At 50.6% G+C, this 13,361-nt stretch overlaps 1 protein-coding gene across 1 annotated transcript; it reads left to right on the top strand.

Annotated features, from left to right (window-relative positions):
• Positions 1-3,608: 3,608 nt before the first annotated feature.
• Positions 3,609-13,133, top strand: LOC116480119 (cytochrome P450 2J2-like). The gene is given in 7 exon segments (XM_032172046.2): positions 3,609-3,851; positions 4,117-4,290; positions 4,722-4,863; positions 5,943-6,130; positions 12,073-12,214; positions 12,314-12,431; positions 13,013-13,133. Coding segments are annotated over 7 exon segments (1,128 nt in total).
• The last annotated feature ends 228 nt before the right edge of the window (positions 13,134-13,361 follow it).

The following is a 13,361-nucleotide window of genomic DNA, read 5'->3' as shown; positions in this document are numbered from 1 at the left end:
TTTAAATGAACAGTTCAGTGGGATTAAGTACCTTCGCATCATTGTGCTATCATCATGACCATCCATCTCCAGAACACTTTTTCATCTTTCCAAACTGAAACTCTGTACCCACTGAACACTGTCCCTTGACTCTCTAAGCCTCAAGTGGAAATAGGTCTCCATCCTGACTGGCATTATGCCTATGGATTCCCTAACACACCTTTGCAAACAGTCTTTTTTTTTTTTTTGAGCTGGAGTCTCGCTTTGTCACCCAGGTGGGAGTGCAGTGGCACGATCTCAGCTCACTGCAACCTCTGCCTCCCAGGTTCAAGCAATTCTCCTGCCTCAGCCTCCTGAGTAGATGGGATTACAGGCACACACGGACCTGGCTAATTTTTTGTATTTTTAGTAGAGACGGGGTTTCACCATGTTGGCCAGGCTGGTCTTGATCGCCTGACCTCGCGATCTGCCCACCTCCACCTCCCAAAGTGCTGAGATTACAGGCATGAGCCACTGCGCCAGGCCTGCAGTCTCTTAATTAAACTAGCCTCAATGTACTCAACTGGACTGTGACATCTTTCTCTTGCTGGGCACTGGTACAGTAGCTCTATGAGGCGATTTGCTAAAATGATCTTATCTCCATAGTACAAATAAGAAGCTGAGGCAAGAGGAAGCTAAATAATTGCCCAAGGTCACAAAACCAGTAAGAGGTAGAACTGGGATTTAAACTCCAGCAGTCTGGTTCCAAGATAGTTGAAACCTAAGAGAAGGCTACGTAGTTGAATATGGTGGTGCCGCTGTAGTCCCAGAGACTCAGGGGGCTGTGGCACGAGGATTGGCTGAGCCCAGGAATTTGAGGTTACAGTGAGCTATGATCATGCCACTGCACTGCAGCCTGGGTGACACAGTGAGACACTGCTGAAAGAAAGAAAGAATGGGGGGGGAGAGAAAGAAAAAGAGAAAAGAGAAAGGAAAGAAAGAAAGAAAGAAAGAAAGAAAGAAAGAAAGAAAGAAAGAAAAGAGAGAGAGAGAAAGAAAGAAAAAGAAAGAAAGAAAAAGAAAGAAAGAAAAGGAAAGAAAGAAAGAAAAAAAAGGAAGGAAGGAAGAAAGAAAAGAAAGAGAGAGAAAGAAAAGAAAGAAAGAAAGAAAAGAAAGAAGAAAAGAGAAAGAAAGAAAGGAAAGAAAGAACAGGAGAGAGAGAGAGATAGAGAGGAAAGAGGAAGAGAGAAGGAGAGAAAGAAAGAAAACAAAGGAGAAAGAAAGAAAACAAAGGAGAAAGAAAGAGGCCAGGCATGGTGGCTCACACCTGTAATCCCAGCACTTTGGGAGGCTGAGGTGGGCGGATCAGGAGTTCAAAACCAGCCTGGCCAACATGGTGAAACTCCATGTCTATTAAAACTACAAAAATTAGCTGGGTGTGGTGGTGGGCACCAGTAATCCCAGCTACTTGGTACTTGGGAGGCTGAGGCAGGACTGAGAAAGAGAGAGAGAGAGGAGAGAGAGAGAGGGCAGAGGGGACGAGGGGAGAGAGAGACAGAGAGAAGGCTACAGAGAAACATGGGGATTCAGCGCAAGCTGAAGAGACCTCAGGAAGGCTGCTGCACGTCTGGGCGGAGGAGAGCAGGAGTAGGAGCGCAGCCTCAGGCGTGTTGAGATGGAGGAGCACGTCCTGATGGGAGACACTGCCACTGTCTCCCATGTGGCCCAATGCTAGCAGCTGCCTGCCCCTGGTCCCTCCCTGAGCTGAGCCATGCAGTCAGCTGACCCTGCCACGAAGAGGCTGAGAGGAGCCTCACCAGGGATGAGCTCCGAGGGCCAGAGGTGAGGATGATGCTGATATAGGAGTGAAGGTGTCCCAACCTGTCCCAGGCCACAGCCCTGCCACCTTGGTGAGTGGCATGGCCCGGGTGTGACTGGTGTGACCAAATGGATTTACTCCACTGGGGAAGGGCTCCTGGGTTTGCCTCCCTCCACGACGCTGCCTGGGAGCACCAGCATAAAAGCAAGGCCAGGCGCCTGGGAGAGCGGGGAGAGAGTGGTGGCCAGAGTGCGTCAGAGCCTCGGGACCGAGAAGCAAAAGTGAGGAGAGGAGACACAGGACCAAGGAGATGCTCTCCCTGCTCAGTGGGCTGGCTTTACTGGCCGTCTCCTTCCTGCTCCTGAAACTTGGCACCTTCTGCTGGGACAGGAGTTGTCTTCCTCCTGGCCCACTCCCCTTCCCCATCCTTGGAAACCTGTGGCAGCTATGCTTTCAGCTGCACCCAGAGACACTGCTCCAGGTAGGAAGCCTGTGCTCAAGCTGGAGGCCCTAACGGGGTGGACAGATGAACCCCTCCTCTCTCTCAGACCAGCGGCACTGGAGACAGAAAGAAGGAACAGAGGTCAGACACGTGTGGGGTGAATCCTGGTCTTACCATTCATTAGCTGGGAGGCTTTGAGCCTGTTTCCTTGCCTGTCAAATGCAGGGTGGTAGGGGGATTGCAAAAATTGTGGACTTTGTGCAGAATCTAAGAAGTCTAATCTAAGAAATTCTGAGTGCAGAAGTCCACTGCCAATGGAACAGGATGGCGAAAACCGCTGAACAGAACTCGGCTCCAGGAGAGCACTGTGTGTGGCTGGAAGCAGTTTTCTGAAAAGCCACTTGAGATGGGAGTTGTGGGGAATGGGACCCCCACAAGGGCACATTCAAGTGATGTTACTCAAGGAATCTCTGCACAAAGCCACCACCAGGGTAGCTGGAGCCTCAGCTGAAGGGCGCTGTTGGATTGAGTGGGTGGGGCTGGGGTGCTGCTGAGAATGATGGCAGGCGGGACACTGTCTTTCCTAAGGCCATGCTCAGCCCTCTTCTTAATCACGCTCAACAAATTTTTAAAAAATATCTGGTTGGTGCTATCAGACAATTAAGATCCTCAGGCTTCCCATGCAATGGAAAGAGCACTGTACTGAGAGTCAGGAGACCTGGGTTCAAGGTCCTCATCTTTTACTGTCTTTTTTGGCCTGTCTTTTTGGGGGGTTTTGTTTGTTGTTTTGTTTTGAAACGGAGTCTTACTCTGTTGCCCAGGCTGAAGTACAATGGCACAATCTCAGCTCACCGCAAACTCCGCCTCCCGGGTTCAAGCGATTCTCCTGCCTCAGCCTCCCGAGTAGCTGGGATTACAGATGTGTACCACCAAGCCCTGTTAATTTTTGTACTTTTAGTAGAGACGGGGTTTCACCATGTTGGCCAGGCTGATCTCAAACTCCTGACCTCAGGTGATCCACCCGCCTTGGCCTCCCAAGTGCTGGGATTACAGGCGTGAGTCACCGCGCCCGGCCTGGCCTCTGTCTTTTTTAGCTCATGAAATGGAGAAGAGCCTACCTGCACACTCACACTGAGGGTGGACTCAAGTAACATAGGTAAAGCCCACGTGGGACACCAAGCCCCTGAGAACCTGGTTATTTAATATCATCTGTAAAACGGGTAGAACATTCCCACCACCCAGGATTAATGGGCCCTAACTATTCCAAGTGCACGGGGGACCTGTGACCCGGGGCTTGGCTTGCCTGGGGAACGGGGCTGGAGGCGCTCTGAGAAGCTGCTCCTGCAGTGTCACCCCGTCTCTCCCCAGCTGGCGCAGAGTGTGTTCACCATGTGCGTGGGCGCGATCCCCGTCGTGGTGCTGAGTGGCTTCCGGGCAGTGAAGGAAGCGCTGGTCTCCAACTCGGAGCAGTTCTCTGGCAGGCCCCTCACCCTGCTCTTCCAGGACCTGTTTGGAGAACGAGGCCGGGCTGCCCCTCCTGCTGGGGAGGGGGAGGCGGCTAGATGGTCACTATACTCAGGGAGTCGTGCCTGGCTCAGAGCTGTTAACAGAGAGGGGACTGCCAGGACCTGTGTGAGGGGTGGGGGTGGTATGACAAGGAACCAGCTCTGGGGGTTGAAAGACCTGGATTCAAGTCTCAACCCAAGCCCTGGCCAGCTCTGTGACCCCGGACGAGTCGGCCTCACTCTGGCCCTCAGCAGCCTCCTGTGTAGATGCGGATGATGATGGCTCTATATCCTGAGAGTGTGGGGAGGGGATTAAGTGGCCAAAATACCTGAGAGTGCCCGCTCATAGGCTGGCTCCTGAGTAGGCCCTGGGTGGGCCTCTCTCTCCACAGCTGTATGACGTGTTTCCCTGGGCCCTCCACCACCTCCCAGGACCCCACCAGGAGATATTTAGGTACCAAGAGGTCGTGCGGAGCTTCATCTGCCAGGAGATCACCAGGCACAAACTCAGGGCACCAGAGGCCTCCAAGGACTTCATCAGCTGCTGCCTGGCCCAGATCTCCAAGGTGAGCCTGGAACAGCTGCTCAGGAAAGGAGGGGCCATCTTTTTGGGCTGTACCTCGTTTCTGAGCACCTCATTTCTAAGCCGTGGTCTCAGTTTCTCATCTTTGACTCATCTGCAAGCTTCCAAAGCACCCTGAAAGTTTGAGTTAAAACAGGGTTTTCCTCCCTACCTTTTCCCAGGGCAGGGCTGGCTTCTGCAGACATGGGTAGGGTGGGAAGCAGAAGACCTGGCTGATATCAGGGACAGAACGCCAGGACAGCCCCCGATCAACATCAATGTAGTCCTGAGAATCAGGCCCTCTTGAGGGGTTGAAACCTCAAGTTCTGGCCACACAGTTCTCAGATCAGGCTTCAAGGAAACCCCAGGGCTCTGTCAGGATAGAACTTTAGACCTGGAGCTGCGCCCCCCGCTCACCCATCCCCCACTCGCCAGGCCATGGATGACCCTGTCTCCACATTCGACGAGGAGAACCTGGTCCAGGTGGTGATCAACCTGTCTCTGGGAGGCACCGACACCACAGCCACCACCCTGCGCTGGGCACTCATCCACATGATCCAGCATGGAGCTGCCCAGGGTGAGAGGCCCTTGGTCACACACTGGCTGACTGCCCATGCGTGGGGCTCTTGGGCCACGGGCGTTGCCTCTATCACTTTCCTTGCTCTGTGGCGCCAGGGGTGGGTCCTGCTCTCGCCGCTGTGGTACAGGAAGTGTTCGTGGCTTCGAGTCAAACAGAAGGGGCTTCACTTCCCACCCTGCTGCTTACTGTGTAATGCTGGGCGAGTCATTCCACCTCTCAGACCCAGTGTACAATGGACAACACTATTCTACTCATTCAGTATTGATTCAGCACCTACTAAGTGCCAGGCCCTGTGCTGATGTCCACCTCAAGATCACAACTGTGGAGGGGAAAATGTAGCTGGATTTCTCTCAAGGACAAACTGACTATGACCTGAATTCAAATCTGGTGCCACAAGTTTCGTGACCTTGGGCAAAAGTACCTGTCCTGTTAGAGCCTCAGTTTCTCCATCTGTAAAATGGAGACAACAGTCCCTCTTCCATAATAATGCTTTTTTTTTAGATGGTATCTCACTCTGTCACCCAGGCTGGAGGGCAGTGGTGCGATCTTGGCTCACTGCAACCTCTGCCTCCTGGGTTCAAGTGATTCTCCTGCCTCAGCCTCCTGAGTAGCCAGAATTACAGGCACACCACCATAAGCAGCTAATTTTTTTGTGTTTTTAGTAGAGATGGGGTTTCACCATGTTGTCCAGGCTGGTCTCGAACTTCTGACCTCAGGTGATCCACCTGCCTTGGCCTCCCAAAGTGTTGGGATTACAGGTGTGAGCCACTGCCCCCCGCCATAATGCTCTTTATATGGAGCACCTGACACATAGCAGGTTCTCAAATCAGGGTGCTCTCTCTTCCCTCCAGTGCCCCCTGGAGGAGTAAACCCTGCAAAACCTTGTTCATAAGAAGCAAGCTCTGCCCCAGAGAAGGGTCTGCTCCTGTGAGACCAGGGGTGGCAGGGTGGTTTGGGGTGACCTAAGGGCCGCAAGCCTCGGCAGCAGTGTCCTGGGTGGGGACGGAGGCGGTGAGGGAGGATGGGGAGGCCAGGGCACAGGCACCCTCCCCAGACCCACACTGAGCCGCCTGCAGAGAGGGTGTAGCCAGAGCTGGACGAGGTGCTGGGCGCTGCCCCGGTTGTCTGCTATGAAGACCGCAAGCGACTGCCTTACATCCGTGCTGTCCGCCATGAGGTGCAGCGCCTCAGCAGCGTCGTGGCTGTGGGTGCCGTGCACCTGTGTGAGACCTCCACCCGTGTGTGCAGCTATCCCATGAGCAAGGTAGGTGGCCCTACGCGGCCCTACACCCAACCCAGTGCCTGCAGAAAGCATCCTTCCTGCCTAGCACAGCCATCTGCTATAGCTTCTGCCAACCTGCCAGCTATCAGTCACTTTATCTCTCTCTCTCTCTGTGGCATTTGGGATGGGGGTTATGATTATAAAAGAATGTAGCCAGGTGCCATGGCTTATGCCTACAATCCCAGCATTTTGAGAGGCTGAGGTGGGAGGATTACTTGAGCCTAGGAGTTCAAGATCAGCCTGGGCAACATGGCGAGACCCCATCTCTATAAAACATAAAAAAAAATTAGCCAGGCATGGTGGCGCACACCTGTAGTCCCAGATACTTGGGAGGCTAAGGCAGGAGGATCGCTTGAGCCCAGGAGGTTGAGGCTGCAGTGAGCCATAATTGCACCACTGCACTCCGTCCTGAGTGACAGAGTGAGACTCTGTCTCAAAAAAAAAATGTATAATATAAAGAATGTACTCACTGAGGGATAATTTTTAAAGTTCTCCATTGTTCAGAGATAACCCTTGCAGACGTGATAATCCACCACTTTCCAATCTTTTTTTGCACACATATAGTTCGCATAGTTTCAATTCTGCTGAATATATCATTCTGAATCCTTCATTGCACTTAATATTCGGATTCTTCTGTAGTAGTCGTTCTCAAACTTCCAGGTACATCAGAATCACCTGGAGGGCTTGTGAAAGCAGACATTGCTGGACTCTTCCTCCAGACATTATCTGTCTAGAGTGGGCTGAGAATTTGCCTTTCTAACAAGCTCCCAGGTGGTGCTGATGTGTGAGTCCAGGGACCACGCTTTGAAAACCACTGCTCTACATCATTCTGTTTTTTGTTGTTTTGTTTTGTTTTTGTTGTTGTTTTTTTGAAACAGAGTCTTGTTCTGTCTCCCAGGCTGGAGTGCAGTGGTGTGATCTCGCCTCACTGAAACATCCATCTCCCAGGTTCAAGCAATTCTCCTGCCTCAGCCTCCCACATAGCTGGGACTACAGGTGTGCCACCATGCCTGGCTAATTTTGTGTGTGTGTGTGTGTGTATTTTTAGTAAAGACGGGGTTTCACCATGTTGGCCAGGCTGGTCTCAAATTCCTGACCTCAGGTGATTGCCCACTTAGGCCTCCCAAAGTGCTGGGATTGCAGGTGTGAGCCACCGCGCTGGGCCTCTGCATCATTCTTAATGGCTGCATAACGTTCCACCAAATGGATGTTTTGCAATATTAACCCTTGTTGATGAACATTTAGGCCATTTGCAATTTATGTGCCTTAGGCTTGGTCTGCATTTTGTATTATCTCCTTAAAACTGGTTTCCAGCAGAAATGCCTTTCTTGCTTCTTTCATTTTACAGCAAGGTTAAGAGAACAAGTGCCAAATAAGGAGAGAGGAAGAAAGTTATAAAAATAAGTCGAATCAAGAACAGTTGCCGCATATGTACATAAAACTCAAGTCTGAATTTCATTGCAGTGAAGGGAAAAAAGGAAATCTCGATTAATTATGAGTTATTGTGTAATAAAAGGAAGCCTGCCTGTATCGGGAAAGCTTTGGCTTCTCACATGCCTGTAAGTTATGACAAGGATCATCATTCACAATATTCTTTGTGGGCCAGTGGACCATGTAGTGGGCAGTGCTTTAAGCAGGAGTTTTTAAAAGATGCAGAAATATTCTTCAAGATGGCAGCTGCTTCTTATCTCAATTCCTTTTAAGAGATAAAATTCCTTTCATTCCTACAGGCAGCCGAAATAACACAGTTATTTTGAAGTTTATATAAATAATTATTTATTTTTAACCTCTATTCTTTTTTTTTCTTTTTTTTTTTTTGAGACGGAGTCTTGCTCTGTCATCCAGGCTGGAGTGCAGTGGCTCAATCTCAGCTCACTGCAGCCTCCGCCTCCCAGGTTCAAGCTATTCTGCCTCAGTCTCCCGAGTAGCTGGGATGACAGGTGTGTGCCACCACACCCGGCTAATTTTTGTATTTTTTAGTAGAGATAAGGTTTCACCATGTTGGCCAGGCTCGTGTAGGACTCCTGACCTCAAGTGATCTGCCTGCCTTGGCCTCCCAAAGTGCTGGGATTACAGGTGTGAGCCACGTGTCCGGCCAATATTTATTTATTTTTGAGACAAGAGTCTTGCTCTGTCGCCCAGGCTGGAGTGCATTGGCACGATCATGGCTCATCACAGCCTCTACCTCCCAACTCAATCGATCTTCCCACCTCACCATCCCGAGTAGCTAGGACTACAGGCATGAGCCCCCATGCCTGGCTAATTTTCGTAGTTTTTGTTGTTGTTTTGTTTTTTGTAGAGATGCAGTTTCACCATGTTGCCCAGGTGGGTCTTGAGCACAGTTGAAGATGATAGCTCTCTGGTGATCCAGCTTGAGACAGCTTTCCGAGCAGATTTTTGACGTGAGCTGGACAATAACATGATGACACCTGCTCTTTGCCCAGGCTTGCTGTGTGCTGAGGGCTTTGTGCCCACAGAGTCATTCGGTACAATGGTGATCCGTATTGTTGACGGAGCCTTGCAGGTCCTAGATGACAGATGTTGAATTACTTACCTATCTTACTGTGTAACAAATTACCCCAAAACTTAGTGGCTTGGAACAACAGCATTTATCATTTCACAGTTTCTGAGGGTTAGGAAAATGGGTGCGGCTCAGCTGGATGCCTCTGACTCAAGATCTCTCATGAGGTTACCGTCAAGTTGTCGTTGGGGCTACAGTGTCACCTGAAGACTCCTCTAGGGGAGGCTCCACTTCAAGCTCACTTACACAGAGGTCTTCAGGACCCGGTTGCTCATGAACTGTTGGCTGGAGACCTTCAGTTCCTTGACACATGGGCCTCTGCATAGGGTAGCTCAAAACATGGCAGCTGACCCCCATCAGAGAGAGCAAGCAAGAGGGCACCCAAAATAGAAGCAACGGTCTTTTTGTAACCTAATCTTAGATGTGATATCCCATTGCTTTTGCCATATTCTTTTTTTTTTTTTTTTTTGAGACAGAATCTTGCTCTGTCACCCCAGGCTAGAGTGCAGTGGTGCAATCTCAGCTCAGTGCAACCTCCACCTCCTGGGCTCAAGCAATTCTCCTGCCTCAACCTCCCGAGTAGCTGGGATTACAGGCATGTGCCACCATGCCTGGCTAATTTTTGTATATTTTAGTAGAGATGGAGTTTACCATGTTGGCCAGGCTGGTCTTGAACTCCTGACCTCAAGTGATCAGCCTGCCTCAGCCTCCCAAAGTGCTGGGATTACAGGCATGAGCCACCATGCCCGGCCCCATTATTAACTTATTATTAATTTGCCCAGACTTGAGGTTCCCTCCTCCACACATTTTTTTCTTCACAGCAGCCCTGTCCTTCGGACTCTTTGTTGCTGTTTCTTTTCCATAGATAGAGAAACTTCAGCGTAGGGCACATAAGAAACCGCCCAAACACAGCTGGTAAGTGACTTAGCTGAGTTTCAAATGCATGTCCCTCTGACTCTAAAGTGTTTTCTTTTCCTACCATACGCCCTGCTGTTTGTATTTATATGAAAATGCCACTCTAGGTGAGTGAACCAGTGTGTTCAGTGGAGAAGTTTTACACTGTCTTTCTGTCCTTGGCAGAAATTGGCCCGCAAGTTTATAGGTTTGTCAGGAGTCTCTGGGAAAGTGGATAGGACCAGGGCATCAGGTCATCTTGCTGCTGGCGTGGCAGGAGGACCCAGGCCCAGGTTGTCTAGAAGCTGTGCCAACTTAAGTTAAAAAGAGGGGGCCAGGGTACCGCTCTGTGTTATGCCGTTTGAGATTAGAAATTTCCTTATTAAGAGCTCATTCCTGCCAATTTGATTCTAGGACTTGTTCTGTGATAAAGGCTCCAGGGGCCCATTAACGAGCTGAAATCAATACTGAGCTTTTACAACTTGGGCGAGCGATGTCTGCTGAAAGTGGAATCAAAGCTTGACAGTAGATCATTAAATGTTACAGATATTACTAAATTGTTCCTAACCATTTCATCAGTTAAGTGATCGTGACAACAGCAATAGTCCCTGATACGATGGTTGCACTTCCAGCCTGTCTCTCTTCTCAGACATTCTATTTGATTGTGAATTCCAAACTGCCATTTACTGGGCAGAAGCTGGCACAGCGACCTCAGGAGGTACCCAGCAGGTAGATGGTTCTACAGTCTGGGGAAGTGGAGGGCGGTTGGTGGGGCGGGGGGGGCTGTCCTTTTTGCATACTGGATAGGCTGTGCTCTGAACCTGTTCCATGAGCTGAGATCCCCCTTTGCAAGGAGGCCAGAACGCCACCCAAAAAAGGACACAAATAATTCTGGAGGGAAAAGAGCATCTTGCTAGGAGCCTCCTCCTCTGAAGGTGATTAGTAAGAACTGTTGCAATGCAGAGGGTTACTTAATCCCAGGTAGAGAAAATGGGGGAATTCCCATGACTAGAACTGGGAAATCTATAGCTCACTCAGGCAGCGGCAAGAACACAAGGCCTCCTCAGCACCTCTGCTTAAAGCCACAGAGTGAGCAAGTCTGGCTGCCCCATTGGTACACGTGGCTAGGACGAGGCACCTTGCCTAAGCCTACCGTACTGCAACAACGGCAAAAAAGAACCATTTCTCCTGAAAACAATTTCTGCATTCTGTTTTTTTTTTTTTAGACGGAGTCTTGCTCTGTCGCCCAGGCTGGAGTGCAGAGGCATGATCTTGGCTCACTACAACCTCTGCCTCCTGGGTTCAAGTCTCCTGGGCTCAAGTGATTCTCCTGCCTCAGCCTCCTGAGTAGCTGGGATTATAGGCATGTGCCACCACGCCTGACTAATTTTTGTATTTTTAGTAGAGATGGGGTTTTGCCATATTGGCCAGGCTGGTCTCAAACTCCTGACCTCAAGCGATCTGCCCTCACTGGCCTCCCAAAGTGCTGGGGTTACAGGCGTGAGCCACCGCGACCAGCCAACACTTGCTCCATTTCTGCATTCTTTATTGGTTTCTGTTTGGAATGCAGGCTTCAAACTCGCTGAGCTTTTTTTTTTTTTTTTTTTTTTTTTAATTTCAAGCTTTTTTTTGGGTCAAAATCAAGAATTCTGTAGTCAGCCCTCTGGTCTCTACAGGGGTAGCTGGTTTAATTTTGTGGTATTTGGTAAATGAGCCCTGGGGTATGAGGCCTTCCCCGGAATCCCAGAGCTGAGTGTTCTAGGGCTGGGGACCGTAACTGACCCCATCCTGGCTCCACTTTGGCCTCCTTATGCTGTTTCCGGTCAGCCCAGGGTCCACATGGTAAGGAGCAGATGTTACCCTGCTCCCATCTGCTTGGTCTGATTCTCTTTCTAATCACTCACTCCTCCTTTGAGATAGAGTGAGGGCTGGGGTGAGGGTGAGAGGGAAGATTTGGGTTTGGGGGAAGGTGAGGGTTGGGGTTAGGTTGAAGGTTAGAGTTGGGCTTATGGTTCATGTTTTCCTCTGCCCAGCCCTAAAGAGTGAAGCTTTCTGTCTCCTCTCTGTCTCTCCATCACTCAGTTCCTCTTTCTCTGCCTGTTTGCCATTCCATTTCTCCTCGCTCTGTCTCTTCCTCTAACACCCATGCGCGCACACACCCTCTGCCCCCGTGTGTGTTGTCCTGGGCTGTCCTTGGCCCCTTCCAGACACGCCCCCAGCTGTTGGCCTTCTCCGTAGGAGGCAATGGCTTCCTGTCCCTAGACGTGGCTGGGAGTCTTCAGGACAAAGTTGGGCAGTCCTTAGCCAGGAGGGTGTCCTGCTCCACTCCTTCACTGATGTGAGCCTGGAGGAAGGGCAGCCTGAGGGCCGGCTGCTGAGTCTCCTCGAGGCCCCTGGACTACTCCCACCAGCACACTGGGTATTCTCCAAGCTCACTGTGGCTCAGTGTCAGGGCTGGGTACTGGGTACCATCTGAGGCTCCCTGAGCCACACCAGCATCTCTCTGCAGGGCACCATCATCTTACCCAACCTGGCCTCTGTGCTCTACGACCCTGAGTGCTGGGAGACCCCTCGACAGTTCAACCCTGGCCACTTCTCGGACAAGGATGGAAACTTTGTGGCCAATGAGGCCTTCCTGCCATTCTCTACAGGTACTAGGCACAGAGCTGGATCCTGGGTGGTGGGTGAGGCTGTGGTGGGACAGACACAGGGACAGCTGCCACCTCTGACTTTCCTCTCTGTGTTTCCAGGGCATCGTGTGTACCCAGGGGACCAGCTGGCTCGAATGGAGCTCTTCCTGATGTTTGCCACCTTCCTCAGGGCCTTTCGGTTCCAACTGACAGAAGGGAGCCCGGGGCTCAAGCTGGAGTACATCTTTGGGGGCACTTTACAACCCCAGCCCCAGGAGATCTGCGCGGTGCCCTGCCTGAGCAGCCCCAGCCCTGGTCCTAGGGAGGATGGCCTGTAGCCCCTGGGGGTCTGGAGGCCTGTCCCCCATGAAATCCTTCCTCAGTCTCTTTTGGTTCCTGCAAAGTTAGAGAAGAGGAGGACCAGGGGTTCATGCAGCTCAGCTGCTCATGGTTGCCCCTAACACAAGCTCTGTGGGGTGACACTGGAGAATAGACTTAGCGAGGATTCTACAGAGGTAGCTCAGTTTGGGTAGTTTAATTCTTAAATTAGGTTAGTTATGCTTTGGCAGGCAAAGATTTTATAAGATGGGTTAAGTTTGGCATTAAATCAGTCCACAAAGTTAATTTTGGGGAATCAAGCCTCACAAGGCAGCAGCTAACTAGATTCAGAGGAAAAGGCAAACTTTCGAGCAAAACTGTAAATATAATAATGCATGCAAATGCAAATACTTTGGATGCTGGGGACTGGCAAGCCAAAAAAAAAAAAAAAAGTGAAGCGGTGCACTTATTTTCTGCCCTCTCCTGCCCTCTCCTGACCAGAAGGAAGAACTGCAGTTCTCTGCAGACCTACGGCAGAGAAAGATCTCACCATCTCGATCCAGCAAAGCCAGCAGACCATATAACTGTTTCCAGCAAATTCTTCATCAAAGACCCACTTTAGTTTCCACACAAGGGTCCCTAAATTTTGAATCATTGTGTCTCCAGACAAGCCTTGTTTATTAAAAAAGAATGACTTTTGGCTGGGCATGGTGGCTCACGCCTGTAATCCCAGCACTTTGGGAGGCCGAGGCGGGTGGATCACTTGAGGTCAGGAGTTCAAGACCAGCCTGGCAAACATGGTGAAACCCCATCTCTACTAAAAATACAAAAATTAGCCAGGCATGGTGGC

This window comes from Hylobates moloch, unplaced genomic scaffold, assembly GCF_009828535.3.
Source record: "Hylobates moloch isolate HMO894 unplaced genomic scaffold, HMol_V3 SCAFFOLD_13, whole genome shotgun sequence".
Taxonomy (NCBI): Eukaryota; Metazoa; Chordata; class Mammalia; order Primates; family Hylobatidae; genus Hylobates; species Hylobates moloch.
Note: the sequence above shows the minus strand (reverse complement) of the source record. Positions and strands in the feature narration are given on the sequence as shown.